General features: G+C 33.6%; 1 protein-coding gene across 1 annotated transcript in view; it reads left to right on the forward strand.

The window, feature by feature from the left end:
* Positions 1-1,374: 1,374 nt before the first annotated feature.
* Positions 1,375-17,690, forward strand: part of LOC129216746 (fasciclin-2-like) — a 59,185-nt gene continuing 42,869 nt past the window's right edge. The window contains exons 1-2 of the mRNA XM_054850963.1: positions 1,375-1,455; positions 9,746-9,892. Coding sequence (XP_054706938.1) covers positions 9,751-9,892 — 142 coding nt within the window. The 5' untranslated portion in view covers positions 1,375-1,455; positions 9,746-9,750. The remainder of the gene's footprint in view (positions 1,456-9,745; positions 9,893-17,690) is intronic.

A 17,690-nucleotide genomic window follows, 5' to 3' on the forward strand; every position in this document is an offset into this window, starting at 1 on the left:
GTCCGACTTTGCCCGTTCTAACACGAAAATAAAAGTTATGTCAAGTGACGCGTGTTCAACAATCAGACTTGAATTAAAAAAAAAAAAAACAGCCCAATTTTGCGGTAGATTGCGGAAAAATAACCAAAAAGGAAACATTTTAAATTCGCTGATTTCAGGAAGTCTCAAAACAAAAATCCAAATTTTTTTGTTCATATTCGAGAAAAAATAGCAACAGATATTTTTCTCAATGATTTTCTTCACCCGCTACAAATTTTAATAAACGTATTGTTACGGAAAGTTGAGATGAATCATTGAATAATAATTTGTGTGTGTGAATGAAAGAAGGCCTTAGAAAAATAGGGATTTATTTCGAATTCTAAGTGTCATAATTAATAATTTTTAACTTATGTCATCGCTAAGTATTATCGGAGGATTATGTTAAATAGCCAAACATGACAGGAAAATTAGGAATCTATGGAATCCCGGCTTGATGGTCAATTCATCGGCGTTCAGGAGGAGTAGCTTAAACATACAAACGTAGGTACATACATAGATACATACGCTCAGATATTAATTATATAAGATGGTACGTACATGAAGAATTCTGCTTTTATTTTTAGAACACAGTGCATTATATTTTTATTTTGTGTGGAAGGGGAATGATGTAGTATTTCTTGATTAACTATTTACAAGCCCTGCAGGACATACAAGGGAAAAATACATCTAGCAGATTTAGTTTCATATGTATTAGTTTTTGGCGATGGTACGTGGTCCATGTACTTGATTGACTCATAAACCAATGAATACGAAAAAAATAACAGAACATGTTGATTGCCAAAACCAATCGCGTAGCAGTAATAAAAGAAGCATGTCTCCCTGTGGAGCGTTCTTTGCGATTCCGAAGGTGATTATCTTCTCTACTAGATTAATTCATCTGCTTCACTTGCATTAATTAACTATATTACGAAAGCCGGACAAGGGGTCATTGTTTTAAGCTATTCAAATCGCAGGCAAACCTGGAAATAAGGAAAAGTAGGTTTGTGGGCACTTGGAATAGCTTACCGGAAGAGGTGGTAACGAGCAAGGGGGTGGATAGCTTTTAGAGGGCCATTGATCTTCATTGGGGACTAATAAATTGACTTGGACTAGCCTAGCTCTGCCAAGAGCCTGTTGCTGGTCGTCAGATTTGTATTTGTAATTTTTTTAAATATTTCATCAGAAAGAATTTTGATCAAAGTTCATATGCTTAAAATCAGTGCATTTTGAAATGAATATTAAGATAAACAATTAAATTTACTTTTAAATTGCAGGGGCCTTGAGCGGTCATTTAAGGCTGGAGCCACCAGAAGAGTTTCATGCTTTCTTCACTGGGGACAGTTTCTTTGTCACGTGCATAGCTGACGAGACAAGTGGCGCTACGAGACTGACGTGGCAAGCCCCAACTGGAAGGGATATCACACATACTCGCGGCAGGTTAGTGATTTCTATGAAATTTCTCATTTGAGCTGGTTGCATGTGAACTGTAGCATTGATGAGAGCGACGAGGTTCCAAACTTAGAAATTAAAAGTTTTATTTCCCTGACAAGCAATAATGTCTTTAAAATGTCAGGGAGTCTGTAAATAACACATGAACTGAATCACTATTTGGGGAAGTCAAAAACTACAAACCTCCCACTTAACCCATTAAGCGCCAAGTCTCCCATTTTGGGAACCTTCAATTAAGATTTTTTTCTTCATCAAGTAATTAAGATATCATTTTGAAATTTTTTAAAATGAATGATAGAGAACCAAACTTTACTGGTAATTTTTTCAAAAAGGTTTGGAATGTAAATTCCTTTTTGAAAATTTTTTAAATTTTGCAAAAAATTCTTGTTTTTGCATTACACGGGGAAAAAATTCCCTAAAAATAATAAATGCAAATGCAGGAAATTAGGAACATGGAATATGAAGTTCAATAGACCTTTTTTCAAATCACAACAAACAGGGCCCAAGAAAAATAATTTAAAGTAGTGTTAGAGGACTTTATTTACTGAAGTCCCAAAATGGGAGACTTGGCGTGTTCTGATTAGCAGAGCAAGTCATGCCCAGTAGAAATCATCTTCACCCATTTTGCATGAATGAACTCTCCCTTTTTTTTTCCTGTTGAAGCCACAGCCCCCTTTGTAGTTTCTCATTGTAAACACTCTTTTATTGTTCAAGGTCAAGAGCAGGTGCTTTTATCAAAAGAAGTAACATTTCATTCGTTTAGAAGAAAGTTCGGGAGAAACAGGGGTGCCAATACTCCCTAAGGAGGATGACGCATCTCTCTGAATTTCTACAGATCACAAAAGAGATTTCCGTAAAAGAAATTCAAATTTCCTTTAAAACTATTCCTCCCCCCACCATAAAATAATTTTATAGCTCAGTCAGCTCCATGCTCCCCTCCCCCTTGAGGGCGCTCCCCCTTCAATTAGGGAGGTTGAATTTCAATAGAGAAATTTCTTTACTATTTTTTTTTCTTTTTTTTTTTTTTTTTTGAAATCAAAAATGTAGTAAGAATTTTTAACTTTGCTACGAGCTTCAAACACTATTAAAATAATATATTTTAGCTTAAAACAAGAAGATGAGTGCAGGATCACTTGTTTGTGAATCGCCAAATTCTTTTCAGATAGTTGAGAAAAAAAACTTTAATCGAAATCGTTTAGATCACAGATATAATGCGATAACTGTCTCACTTTATATTTTTACCATTTATCGTAATTTGTTGGATGAAATCGGAGAAACTATGACCTTTGATAATTCCTCAATGCGAAGCATGCTAGACATTTATCTCTAAAAACATTATGATAATGAATAAATCATGTCATCAAACATGTTGTGAAGCAACCGAAATGTTAACTGCAAAAAAAAAACCTTGCCTATAATAACACAATTAGACCATCAGGGAGCCCAAAAATATCTTAGTTCCATTTTATAGGATACATTTTATATAGTGCTTCATGTCCTTGTCATTTACCATTGCTCGATCCCCCTACATGGTTAATAGAAAAAAGCTACCTCTTCTCTTTTTGTGTATGAAAATCCTAAGGCTTTTTGCTAAAAGGTAGTAAAATGTGTGGGAAAAATTCCGTTTTGTACAAACAATGTATAAGAAAAAGGAATTCAACACGAATGAAAACCAGACGCAGAGTGATGTAAGGGCATAGGGGGGGGGGAGACGTTCTTAAGGGCCCCAACGGCTCAAGAAATTGAAAATAACTAGCATACTAATACTTATTAATTTGCAAATATACACTGCTAGCCTCTACGACTGGCCTCCACGGCTTTTGTTGCAAGGGGGCCCAAAATGTAAAGCTTTGGATGTCATGAAAACTTAAAAGTTTTACATTTTAAAGCTTGAATATGTAAAATATGTACATAAAGTACCAATACCTAGCCATATTAATTACATAAAAAACGATTTTAGGGCTTTCTAATTGGATTTAGCCAGAAATTATTCAAGTATCAACATAGTGGCAGGGATATGTATGTTGTCCCCATTAAACGCCAAGTCTCCCATTTTGGGACCATACCATATCTCCTAACCTAATAAATATTTTTGCGAAATTTCAGCTACATATGATTAGAGATGTGTATTGAATATCAAAACACATGAAAACTTAAGTAATTTCAATGTGGTTCATATAGCGGCGCTTAATGGGTTAATACGTAAAAAAGCTGTCAGAAACGTTGTAAGAAGAAATGTGTAAAATTACCGCAGCGCGTATAATTATTATTAATTGTTTCACGGTGCAATTTAGATTTTTTGAGAACCTTACAAACATCTGGAAAAGTTCTGCTTTCTAGTAATGGATTTGACGGGTACGCTTCTTTTCCCTATTGTTTGGAATTAATTCCTTTTAAAAAACTTTTATTTCTCTTGACGTCCCCCCCCTTCCTCTCTTGGTGCAGTTGTTCTCGTCAGCGTTTGATGACGTATTGGTTCCGGTGACTTCTAGTTTATTTACTGAATCACTTCTAGTATTTCTCGTTCATATGTCTGTTGTCGGACATTGTAATCAATTTTTGTTGTTGCACTGATGAATGTGTTTGCTTTTATAACCTCGAAACAGCTGTTTGCAGAGTTTTTAACTATTTTAATGGGGTTGATTTCTTCAGTCAAAAATACTATTCTTACATGAAATACACCGCCAGCTCAGTCATTCTAGTCGAGGACTGAAGTTTCGTGCTTATTAGCACTCATCAGCCCTTCATAGGAAGTGACTGAGCTGGAGGTGGAGTGGTACTACTCTCAGTCACTAAAATTGCTAGAATAAGCGAAAAAAAAAAAAAAAAACATGGGAGAAAAAATAATTTTTTTCCCAACGCTTAATTTTTAAATATTTTTTTTTAAATGTCTGATTTTGAAAATAAGGCGTGGTCTTTATGACGTCACAAATGATGTACTTAGGCTAATCTGTCTACCGCAGCTCCTAATTGTGTTAATCAAGAAACGAGCAAAACGCTTCCTATCAGCCATATCGTTGCCAACACATGTCACTAAAGAAGCGAATTAAATATTGTGCTCTGTGAATGGCATCAGGGAATGGCATTTCATTATTTGTGATGTCATCGGCAGAAGCGTAAACAATGAAAGCGCACCTATATATATATATATATATATATATATATATATATATATATATATATATATATATATATATATATATATATATATATATATATATATATATATATATATATATATATATATATATATATATATATTAATATTAAACATAGTCAAATTATTTTTTAAAAATGGTCACATACTACGGTTTTAAGCATGCTCTTTCAAAAAAAAAAAAGTAATTTAAAAATTTTGGAAACGACTCCAATTTTTTATTTGTTCAAGTATACACGTTTTTGTAGTTTACTAATCCTATTCAACGAATAACGTCTCTAGATGCCAAGGGCCGCAGTTGTATACAATTGTATTAGTATGTCACAAGTCAAACCAATAATTTAGTAGTTGCTTATATTGGTTAATGTTCGTGTCAGCGTAATAAATACATCTTGAACTTATAATTATTTTATATTTTGTAACAACATTATTTTCATTTTTTAATTTACATAAATAAAATATTATGAACTGCAGTTTCGGGCTTATTAGCATTCATCAGCCCAGCATAGGAAGTGATTGAGCTGGAGGTAGAAAACCTCTTAAGAAAGCCAAGAGTGCCTAAAAAACTGGTAGCTAATACAGAATTATCACTGACCAGACGAGTGACCGAAGTGCCTTCGGCTAATAAGCACGAAACTGCAGTCCTCGGCTGTAATGACTAAGCTGGTGGTGTATTTCATGTATTTCTGCATTAGCCCTGGCTATAGGGCGGTAACTTACTAAAAATATGTACCTGAATATCGGGGGGAAAAAACGCATTCAAAAATCAGATACTCTAATATTCTTGTATTTTATGGTGACAGATTGTCGCAGCAGATCTAGTACGTCTTTGTTTAATTAACAACTTTGGTGCATCAATTTAAAAAAAGCAAGGTACAGTGGGTAAAATGAATTTTTGAAAATGTTTTAATTATGTAGAGGCTTTCTCTATGCCGTAAAAACTGATAATTATTAGTCAACTAGAAAGTCCCTCGTCAAGGTATGACGGGTGAAAATTGCTTCTAGTCTTCTACATTTTAACAAAGCAATAGCGAAGTTTTCGATTTTTCAACTTTGTTTTGATATGATAGAGTAACATGTATGAATATCATAGGTGAAAAAATTTTTGCGTTACGATAAGTAGTGTTTTTTAAATTAATTTTTAAAGTTCAAGCGCTTGTGACGTCAAATGGCATAGGAAGTGACGTCATGCGCTCGTCCGATATGGGAGAAACCGAAAGACGTGCATTCCACTTCGAAGCCGAAACGTAAAAGGCTTATCTCCTCGCATTTAACTCATCGCGTTTCTGGAACATTAAACCTCTCATCGTCTCGGAAATATTCTAATACCATCATTGATGTTACTTGAGGAAGATTATTTAGATTGTGCTTTAACGAATCCGGCCTCCATAGTGTGTTCAAAAGGATTATTGAATTTCTAAAAAATAAAAACATCAGCGCGCTCAAAATGTCCCTAGCGAAAACAAGGGATCTTCGGCGGATGGCTGCCTTTTAGTGCCCTGTGACGTAAGGTCGTGACGTTTCAGAAGAGCGCGCTTTTGCGCGTGGATTTTTAAAAATTCATTAAAAATCAATCACGGTGTTTTAAAATTCTGCGAGGGTGAATTTTTTAGTTTTGGGGGTCAATTAACAATATCCAATAGCCAAAATATAAACATTTAATAGGTTGCAACTTCCCTATTGCCTCATTGATAATATTTTGATAGTTGAAAATTTAAACCCTAACTCCAGTAGATTAATCCTAAACTGCAGCAGATAGCTCAAAGAGTTGTCCACTTTTTCGTTTCTTCACTCCTAAAATGAGAGGCTTACCAGTAAAACAGTTAAGTGGCCGGATCCAGTTCAGCCCCCCCCCCCCAATTCAAAATAAAGCGAAGCTTTTCTCTGAATGTCAAACATTAATAAAATATATTATCAAATTATCATGGCAGGGCGTGAGTTTCATTGTTGATGACGTCAGGATCGTTACTCGATCATTCGCTATTATATATATGAGGCTAGAAGTTGTGTTAAATTTATTATGTACATATAAATTTGCTAAAGGGACATCCCGTTTCATGGAACCTCTTCCACTTTTATTGATAAATAATTTTAATTAAAAAAAATGCATGCCGTAAAAAACATCTATTTTTCCTTGTTTTTAACTATTTATTTTTCGTTGGTGTTTAAAGAAATACCTAACCAAGAAACAACATTTTTATAAACTGAGATAAGAATCTAAAGTACCACCACTACACATCAATCCCAACTAAATACTGACTTGAAACATTCTCTCACTTGTTTCACTCCAAAAAGATAGCGGCCATTCGTTGCCCTTAAGAAATACAAAATACCTCGGTAAAACTAATGGTTAGCTACAACCTTACAAAGACAATTTTCTGAAGATATTTTTTTTCTTCTCAAAATCTTCCGAATGCAGTTCTTCAGGCGTATAACAACGTTTAAAACAAAAAACCTCAAGATAAAAGGACAGACAATCAATCTTACAAAGAGGAAAGGTCTATAAAATCTGTCGTGAATTTTAGGGAGTACCAAGAATTTATTGGTGATATACTCTTTGATTTTCAATCTTGTAACATTTGTCTTTTATCAGTTGCTGGGGATATATTTCTTTCGGAAATGAGCCACGTGTCGTCCGTTGATAAGTGACGTGACTCTTTTAAAAGAATAAAGATTAACGTTTTTCTTAAATGTATCTTAAGTAAAATTTAACGCAGTTTAGGGGGAAATCAATCTTTGATTTTTTTCCAGTTAATTACATGTGATGTATAGAATTTTAGAAAAAAACATTGAATGGACTGATAATTTAGTGAAGCTAAATTACAATCAACTAATGGTCTAAAGAGAAACATGGTTTCTAAAAAAAAGAAACTTGTAAATTATTTCAGTACTTAATTATGCTAACTAGATTGCAAAAAAAAAAATAGTTTAGCACAAAAAATGACATTTTTATGTTTTTTAAATTTCATTTTATATATTCTTCTTCATCTGTATATGATACATTGTATGTATCATATACAGATACATACAATGATACATACATACAGATCATACAGATACAGATACATACTATCTGTATGATACATTGAGAGTTGAATATTTTTAAAAATGTTTCATCTAAAATGCTACCAAGTGCAAATTCTAAATGCATATTATGTACAGCTAATTAAATAAAAATATCTGAGTAAGAAATACAGCAGTAGATGGCCTAGTGGATAGGGCATCAGACTCAATCCAAATGTATGCCAATGTTTGATAAGCCCCCTGTTCAAAGATCAACTCTGCAAATTCCTACCCAAGTACATAGTACATCTAGAAAACGAACGATTGTTAAATATATGGGTCCGAAAGTCCTGCAATGGACCCAATCCAAATTACCATGGGTGCAGAGTTATTGATTTTCCCTCCCTTCACCTGTGCTTAAATTATTGAGGCACTGCTATCATTTGTCAAGGCCATAATGAAACCTGTGTAAGTTGACCACTTGCGGTGCATTACTTTAGTGGTCAATTCAATCAGGTGGTCAACTTGTAGAGGTTGAAATATATGATAAGATCTAATTCTGTACCTGAAAATAGCGGTCAACTTAGACAGGTGATCGACTTACAAGGGTCGTCAACTTTACAGGTTTTACTGTACCTCAACTAATGATAACCTATTGGTTGTTCAATATTACTGCTTGTTTTGTAAGATCCTTTTTTTCACATATTTTTCTTGTGATTATTTATTTATTTATTTATTTATTTTTTGATGAATTGGTTTCTCCTTCGTTTTGTCAACTATCAAAATGTAATGTCATGTAATCTATTTTTCAGTTTATTGTCTAGAAACTCGATTAAGCAGTAAAACATTACTTTAAAAATTCAAGGATGTGGATGCCCCTCTTGCCAAATCGATTAATTCCATAAAACAAAAAGTCGAGAACAGTTATGAAGAAGATTGTGTTTTACATAGGAGTAAATTGGACCTCGTGGTCTGTTTTTTGCCATCACATGGTCAGAAATATTGACTTGCCTTGATTCTCTTAACACCTAGTGCGGCATGAGGCCGCTAGCGTGGGCATTCCATCCCAATCGGTTTAATGCTGCATCTTTGGCACTCCCCCAGCTTGGCCAACCAAAGGCATTTCTTTCTTGTATGGACATCTGATGCCAGGTTAGTTTTGGACGCCCGCGCTTCCTCTTGCCATCAGGGGGTTCTGTGAGAGCAATTCTTGTAGGGTCTATTGCCTGCATTCTGAGAACATGTCCTATCCATGACCCTCTGTTGCTTTTTTTTTATCAGAGTGGTTATCGGCTTGCAATTTGTACGTTTGCACAGGTCTAAATTCGATATTTCATTTGGCCAGTATATGTTTAATATTTTTCTCAGAAAAAAAACTGAATCAAAACATTAATATAAATTCACATGCTAAGCAGTGATTAAGCACTATTAAAGCAGAAATGATGATTTTTTTTTAAAAAGAGGAGTTAATCGATTTGGCATCTGAAGCATCCATATGTAACATTAATAGAGATCCCCCCCCCCCCCCAAGGGTTCATTTTGAAGATGCGTGGCTTTAATACGAGTTTGTTTTCCTTATCAAAATGATTTTTTTAATAAATGCTTTCTTTTTCAGTTTTGTCAATTAAGAAAACTTTAAAACAGGGAGATTTTCTCTGGAAAAAAAATTTTTTGAAAAAAAAAAAAGCAGATCAACATTTAGCTCAATAGCAAATTGTGTCCGTCAAAACTGAGCTATACATTACAAAGTAGACAAATTTACAGTTGACTACATTTCCTCCCAGCTTTCGAGCGTGTTTAATTTTGATCTAAAAATACAATCCTATTATCTCTACATCGGAGCCAGACTAATGTAAATGCAAAAATGTAATTTTCAGGTTATTATTGCTTTCTATGTAAAATCTTATTCCACATCGAGTTATCACAACGCAATTCTATAAGATATTATTTGTAGTTATTTATAAGCCGAAAACAGAGCGAGCCCGGCACTTCGTATGTACGATTCAAAAGTTATTTCATTCTCCTGCAAAGTAATAGAAATGTGACTTACGTTAGTCTAGCTCTGAGGTACAGATATGTTATTTGCAAAAATTATTTATGTTGTTTTGTTTTTCGTAGGGTTCATGTTGAAGCCGCACCGCACAGTCCCTTTAGGCTTAGAATTAGTTGTAGAAGAGGTACGCTACAAAGATCAAGGGACGTACACGTGCTCGGCCGTGGTGGACGGTCGGGAAACACGAACGTTTTTCACCTTGAAAGTATATCGTAAGTACGTGTTGTGACTCTATAGTTGTGTTTATAACTGCATTTGTAAAAAAAAAAGTGTTTAAGATATAGCCATTGTTTAGAGCAAAAAAATAAATAATTCAAGTTATTGTTAATTTGATTATGTGTATTATTGTCCGACCACAAGAATAAGGTACATACACATCAAAGCATTAAGAGTAGTCTATTCCTTTAAACAGGTAGAGAGGAACAAATAACGTGTTCAATATTTACGGGATTAGCAATAACTTGGGGGTATGAGTGTTTTTTTAAACTAATTTTCTTAAAGGAGAAATACTTCTTTGACCATTTGATTTAAAAACGAGCTAATGTGTGCGTCACATGACTTCTTTTATGTTAATTTAATGATAATAGTGCCTTGGAGCAAGCAATAAAACACTTTAAATATTATTTTCATCTCAAGTTTGTTGCGAACCGAAGCAAAAAAAAAAAAAAAAAATGTTTTACACAGATTAATTTTCCTAATATTGGCAATTTTGATGTGATTTAATGGTTAGCTTTCTAAATATCGCCAATAGTGGCCAAGGTGATACCAATATATATATATATATAATATATATATATATAATATATATATTCTATATATATATATATATATATATATATAATATATATATATATATATATATAATATATACTATATATATATATATATATATATATATATATATATATATATATAAAACTCGCGTAATTTGTTGCTAAGTTGGCGACAAAACTTGGCGACCAAAAACCTTAGCGATACATTGAAAGGTGTTTGCCAAATTATACCACTACTTGAGTTTGATTTGAAATTAATAGTGATTTCGCCCCAAGAAGTTGTAAAAAAAAACCATTTGGAACATTCGAATGCAAGCAAAAAAGGAGGTGCACAACTAGACCCCCACTAGGATTCTACGTACCATAGAACTGAAATGTTTTTAGTTGCAGCAATAACTAGATTGAGTTGACATTTCAAGTGTTGTTGTTCTTTACGGCAACTCTACGTTCGCACGTTTGCAATTCAAAGTAATTATAGGAGGTGTTGCAGTCAATGGCTGTTGAAAGAGGTGAAACCAATAGCCACCCACTAACGTTAGACTATGACCTGCCCCAAAGTAAAAATATTTCACGTCTTTATCTCAGGGTTGTTTGGTTTAAACCACGTTGGTTTAAACCATGGTTTAAACCAATTGGTTTTTTTTAAAAAAATGGTTTTAAAAAAAAAAGCCAAAAAAAAATCCATTTTACAGGTTTACATTGATTTCCTCACACATATTGAAAAATGTTAAAATTCCATTTATGTCAAGTTCCTAGCTAAGTTGCAGAGATAAGTACTAAAATTGCAAAGTTGTTTCTTCAAAATGTATAACAAACATTAATCGAAAAAAAAAATATTAATATATTTTTTATTACATATATGTGCCATAAAGCAGATTTCAGTCAACTTCCATCATTATGCCTAATTTGCATGATTAATTAAGATATACTAAGGATTGAATCTTTTATTGTAGATGCACTTCATTATATTGCTCACTCCTGTTGCAGGGGTGTAACATTTTTGCCCATTTATTTGCATTTTCCTGGAATTTTAACTTTGACTTGTAAGGTAATCAACAGTCTAACTTAATTGTTTGCACCTAAAAATTAAGATTTGTTCTGCAGGAGAACACAAATAATATTTTTTGAATAAAATTAAAAAAAAAAAAGTTTATACTTCACATAATGATACATAATAGTCCATTATATTATAATGTAGGAAGATTAAAAGACAAATTTGTAAATTCCCGGAACAAAATGCAAATGTATGTGTAAAAATTGATTGAGAAATATATAAATCTTCACATATAAACTACACTCTCCATTGGTGTGTTTTTTTCTTGGGATTCTGTGTGCTCAAAAGATTTTGATTGGCTATACACCTATGCTGCTTTATGACTATTGGGTGCAGATAATTCTTAGTCCCCCCCCCCTTTTGTTCATTGGAAGCAGAAAGCTATTTTAATTATTTAATTTAGTTACAGGATTTTGTTCTTATCTCTTTAATTAATCAAGAAATTAGGTATAATGTGACTATTGAATAACTATTAATTACATTGAACCTTAATTACCTTCCGAAAATTAATTGTTTTTCTCGAAAATAGTTTTTTAATCTAAAAACACCCGGTTTAAAACCAAAAAATCGGTTTTTTGGTTTTTTTTTAAACCGTTTTTTTTTTTACTAACCCTGCTTTATCTATTGCCTTAAGTACCAGAAAGATGACGTATTCAAGCTAAATCAAGCTTCAAACCAATACCAAAAGTGTGGAGGTTCCTTCATGAAAATGGACCCTTCTAAAATAAAGCCTGGTCAAGTGCCATCACCTGACAGCCCCGACTTTAGTACTGATGTAAAATAGTGGTTTCAAGAATAAAGTTCTTATTTATACGATTGTAAGAAAACTAATTATAGAACAAAGCAGGGTTATCACTGCGATTGTAAAAATGTACATCAACCCAGACATAGGGGTGTTAGTACTAAGATTCAAAAAAAATAGTCAATAAATTGGTCGTTGTTACTGCAATTGTCTGAAAATACTACTCAGAATTAAGTTGTGAATTTGCGACGGTTCAAGTAAAATCAATTCTGAAACCTTAGTTGCATGATTACTGAGACTGATTTAAAATAAAATAAAGAGAATAAAGCTGTTTTTTTACGTTAGTTAAATAAAAAAACTATAACTGCACTTTTAGTGCAATTTAAAAAAAAAAAAAAACCCACACAATTTGAGTATTTCGATGTAGTATGAATGAGACTGTAAGAAGAATCAGTTTGAAAAGTAAGCTTGCAGCTTTTAGAAAATATACAGTAGACATTCGTAACACAATAACGATTATCTAAGGAGTATCGAATATGCATCACTCGAATCAAAAAAATGTCTATTAGCTAGTAAAAGATAATCATCATCAAAAAAAAAAAAAAAAAAAAAACAGAGAGAGGATTTACCAGATTTTTTCACGATGTTTTTGAAAGTATTCCTTATACATGAAATACACCGCCAGCTCAGTCATTTCCAGCCGAGGACTGCAGTTTCGTGCTTATTAGCACTCATCAGCCCGGCATAGGAAAGTGGACTGAGCTGAAGATGGAAAACCTCTATGGAAGCCAAGGCTAATTCTACATTAGCTACCAGTTTGTTTGGCCCTCTTGGCTTCCATATGAGGTTTTCCATCTCAGCTCAGTCACTTTCCTATGCCGGGCTGATGAGTGCTAATAAGCACGAAACTGCAGTCCTCGGCTGGAAATAACTGAGCTGGGCGTGTATTTCATGTATTTCTGCTTTAGCCCTGGCTGTGGGGGTGGTAATTTACTGAATATTCTTTATAGTTTAAAGAGCTGAAAGTATTAACTTTTCTTTTTGAAAGGAACCTTTTAACATATTCTCTATCCCTTGCATAATGTTTGTAAATGCTAATCTTGAACACAGGTGATAAAACACACACGATGGGGATTAAATGTGCGAGAATGCAACTATTTTTCAGTTGAAATTTGCTGTTGTAATATCCCTGAACTCAGCTAGAAGTTCGTCGCTAGATAACGAACGAAACATTTTCTAAGGGCGACCAAGGTCAAGTGGATTCATGACGTTGTGATTAATTCCCCTCTTCTAAAGCAAATCAAAATTCAATTGTGATTGAATTACTGCGGCTACTGCATTTCCATCTATTTCTTGATATTGGACATTTTAACAAATTCTCTATCCCTTGCTTGTGTCTGTAAATGTTAATCTATTGCACATAAGTGATAAAACTTACGAGGGGGATTAAATGTGCGAGAATGCAACTATTTTTCAGTTGAAATTTGCGTGTTGTAGTGTCCCTGAACTCAGCTAGAAGTTCGTCGCTAGATACCGAATGAAACATTTTTAAGAGGGACACAGGTCAAGGTGATTCATGTGAATGTTGTGACTAATCACTTCTTTTAAAGCAATCCATGATTGAAATGCGATGGAATTACTGCGGCTACTGCATTCCCATTTCTTGATAATACACTTGCCGGAAAATTACATGCCTGACAAAATTATCTTTTTTTTTTTCCTAAATTTAAACCAACGGTTAAAGTCTAATTTACACTTTTATGTGAAGACATCCAATTTTTGCCTCGAGAAAAATAATTAATACATCAAATGATCCTCCTTATTAAAAAAAACACTCACATTAAAGCTCTAGAATAATAATCACTTTCTTTTATTTGTATTAAAATACAGGTAAATGTTCTGAGCATTTTCGCTTTATGCATAATTTTCTCGAAAATCTATTTTTTCGATCTGCAAATCAAAAAAATTATCCCAAAACAGGTAACAAAATATGTTTGCAATAAAAACAAAGACACAAATTTATCTCGTGAAAAATGTGCATGAGTAATGTACCTAATATGATAGAAAGAAAATGTTTCTTAAAAGTTAAAGTTTTCAATAAATGCATGGAAGTGAAAACCTCTATTTAATATTTGAAAATATGTTTCCGCTAAAATAGCTCGTCTCATGTTTTCCTGAAAGTAATTCCCTTAGCATAAAACTCTGTCTTGAAATTTTAACAAAATCAATTTATTTAAGTGGATTTCGAATTGGCTTTTGTATTCCTTTCATTCTTCTGAGTAAAGTAAAGAAATCGAAGTCAAAAATATCGCGTTCCTATTGATTCACATTTTGGATTTAGCTGCTCAGTTTTTGCAATGCATTCCAAAGTAAAGAATATATAGGTTTGTTATTTTTCAAACGTCAATATTTTTGAAATACTTCCGTTGCAAAAAGTTAAATTTTTTTGTGTCAGGTCCTGCAATTATTTGTAATTTTATTTCATCTGTAAAATATCCTATCATCGCATAAACCACACCAAATAATGCATTTTGTTCTTCCTTTTATACGTTTCTAGTTTAGTTTAAGTCGGATATGATGCTTAGATGTTATGCCACTTATACGTTGGCCTCTGATGCTTTTAGTCCAAGGTTCGAAGTATATACTATCAGAGTGGATGACCTTTTTACTTTCAGAAAATTGTTGCATGAATATGTGGTGCTTTAAAAACTTCGTTGAGTTTCAACTCAATAGATACATACTCAACTAAATTGGATTCCTAGTGCAATATCAAAGCACCGAATTTCTAGGTGCCTACATCTAGTGGATAAATGGACGCCAATAATTTCATGCGCAAAAGGACATTGACGTCTAGTGGAGACACATGAAAGATTAGACTCTTCTGGGAGATTGGAAATGACCCTTGAAAGGTAGGAAATGTCAGTTGTGAGGTTTTAAAAAAAATTTTAAGTTACCTTAATAAAACTAGTTGAATTTTGTACAGACGTTTTTTAAAGTATCTTTTAGAGCTCGAATCTAAAAATACGAAAAAATATGATGCTCTATTAATTTGACCCCCCCTCCGCCCACATCCGTCAGAAGCTGAAACCTTGTTAGTTAAATTGTGTAGACTCATTAAGCGAATGGAAAGACAGCAACATATACGTTATCGATATCGTTACTGGTGCGACACTAGTATTCTGTATACACCCTCTGCGTCTATATCGTTATTGGTACATAAACGCTAAAGACTCAACATGAAAAGGAAATTTTTGGGTGCACAAGACCGATGTGGTTTAAAGTTTGAAAAGATCTCTAACAATTTCCCTATTTTTTATTTCTTGACCCGCTCAGGACAAGGGCTAAGATAAAACGACTACTAAAATTTTCGGCAGAACCCGGTTAACCCCTTCGAGTCTAAAATCTGACTTAGTCGACCTACCCTCATCGTGTATCCTCATAAATAGTATATATTACAACGGTGCATTTTTATGAAACTTACCAAAAATCGATTTTTTAAAACCATTTTTTGTACATTGCACTATTTCACCTTTTATGGTCCAGTATATTTTTTCGCAATAAATGTGCACTCTACATATCTTTGCTAGAAATGCAAACATGCATTAATAACCAAGAACCCACCACAAGAAGGTGGCTGCACTTCAAACTACTCTCTGCCCTTCCCCTCTACCCAACCAAGAATAATAGTTATTACAGGACTAACCTTTGCAATTACTGTACGATTTTAAACGGAGTTCAATGTTTGGATCAAGGTATGAAGTTGTGTACTTATGATTCAGTTTTGGCATTATGATTAAAAAGTTGTTCTTATAAATCCACATATTGCATCCTTTTCCTCCTTTACACAGGGTGTCCCAAAAGGTCGTTTACAAACTTAACATGCTGGCCTGTCATATCATGATGAACAAGATTAACATAGTAACATACATTCGCAAACACAATGCTGGCGCACTAAATGCACACAAAGTCAGACACTAACGGATGCACAACATGTCGCATATTTATCACACAAAGCCGATTTTACACAACATTTTAGTTTTGAAGGAAGGTTTATAGCTGTTGTTGAAATTTGCTGCCTTTAGCTGTCATACACGCGTCGCAACGACTAAATACCGACCGTCGTAATAACGATCCATTCTGACAAGATTTCACCGATGCTGCGTTGTCGTTGCAACGTGGTTATGAGAGCTGGCGGGCCGCAAATTTTAGCAACTGTTTTAAGCTTTGCTTAAATTCTAAAATGTTGTGTATAAAACCGTCTTTATGTAATAGATATGCAACATGTTGTGCATCCGTTAGTGTCTGACTTTGTGTGCATGTAGTGCGCCAGCATTGCGTTTGCGAATACATGTTCCTATGTAAATCTTGTTCATCATAATATGACAGATCGGCATGTTAAGTTTGTAAACGACTCTTATTTGTTTGTCGTAGGGTAATGACATAAAAATGCATGTTTATTTTGGACTTGGAACGACATTTTACTGTGTATTTAACCATTTTGAGTTGATGGGTAAAAAGAAATGTGAATAAGACTTTGCGTTAAAAGTTAAAAATTAGTTGAGTAAAGGGTATGTATCGATTTTCTGAAATGTATGCTTAAAAAAAAAGAATATAATAACTATTTAAGCAAAACTTGTCACCAAGTCGGGCAAAATAAATGCAGACTAATTAAATAAATAAAACATGTTAATAATGAATGGGTGGAACTATTTCAGTAACCTGAAAGGCATTATTTTAACAATATGGGGGAAGGGTGGGCATAGTGGCCACTCTAAGGAAAACTTATTTTTTTTAAGTAGTTATAATTGTTCAAAAGAAATGAAAATTATTTATAAGATAGCATATATTGTTATACTCATTAAAAAAATAGTATTAACCTCTATCTTAGTTACTTTTTATAAAAATAATTGTTTTGTCACGCCCTACCAAATGGCCACTTTGCCCGATGGGGTAGGGCAAAACGGCCACAGGGTGGCCACTTTGCCCGATGTCAAAAATAATACTACAAATGCATTATAAATACCAAACTATGTATATATTGTCACAAATTCAAGATAATTTACAAAACTAAGATAAATGTAATAAATATAATAAATGTAATCACAACTTTCATGATTTTTTGTCTCATGTTTGCAGTCTATTTACACAGGTCACAAATAAATTCATTGTCCTCTTCTTCACATCCAGCACACGCTTCATGTGCCCATTTGTGGCAAGCCGAACACCTTATCCACCCTTCATTTTCTTTTGATTTTGAGAACGAGTCCTGGCAGAACAAACAATCCACGTCACTTTCATCACTGTCAGATTCGTTCAAAAACAAAGCACGATTTCCCACTTTTGGTTTCCTTTTCTGTTTGACAGCTGGTTTCTTTTTCTTGGTAGCCAACTTCTTTTTTTCTTCTTTTTTCTCTAGTTTGATCCTCTTCAGTTTTTCTTTG

This window comes from Uloborus diversus, chromosome 2 (genome assembly GCF_026930045.1).
Source record: "Uloborus diversus isolate 005 chromosome 2, Udiv.v.3.1, whole genome shotgun sequence".
NCBI lineage: Eukaryota > Metazoa > Arthropoda > Arachnida > Araneae > Uloboridae > Uloborus > Uloborus diversus.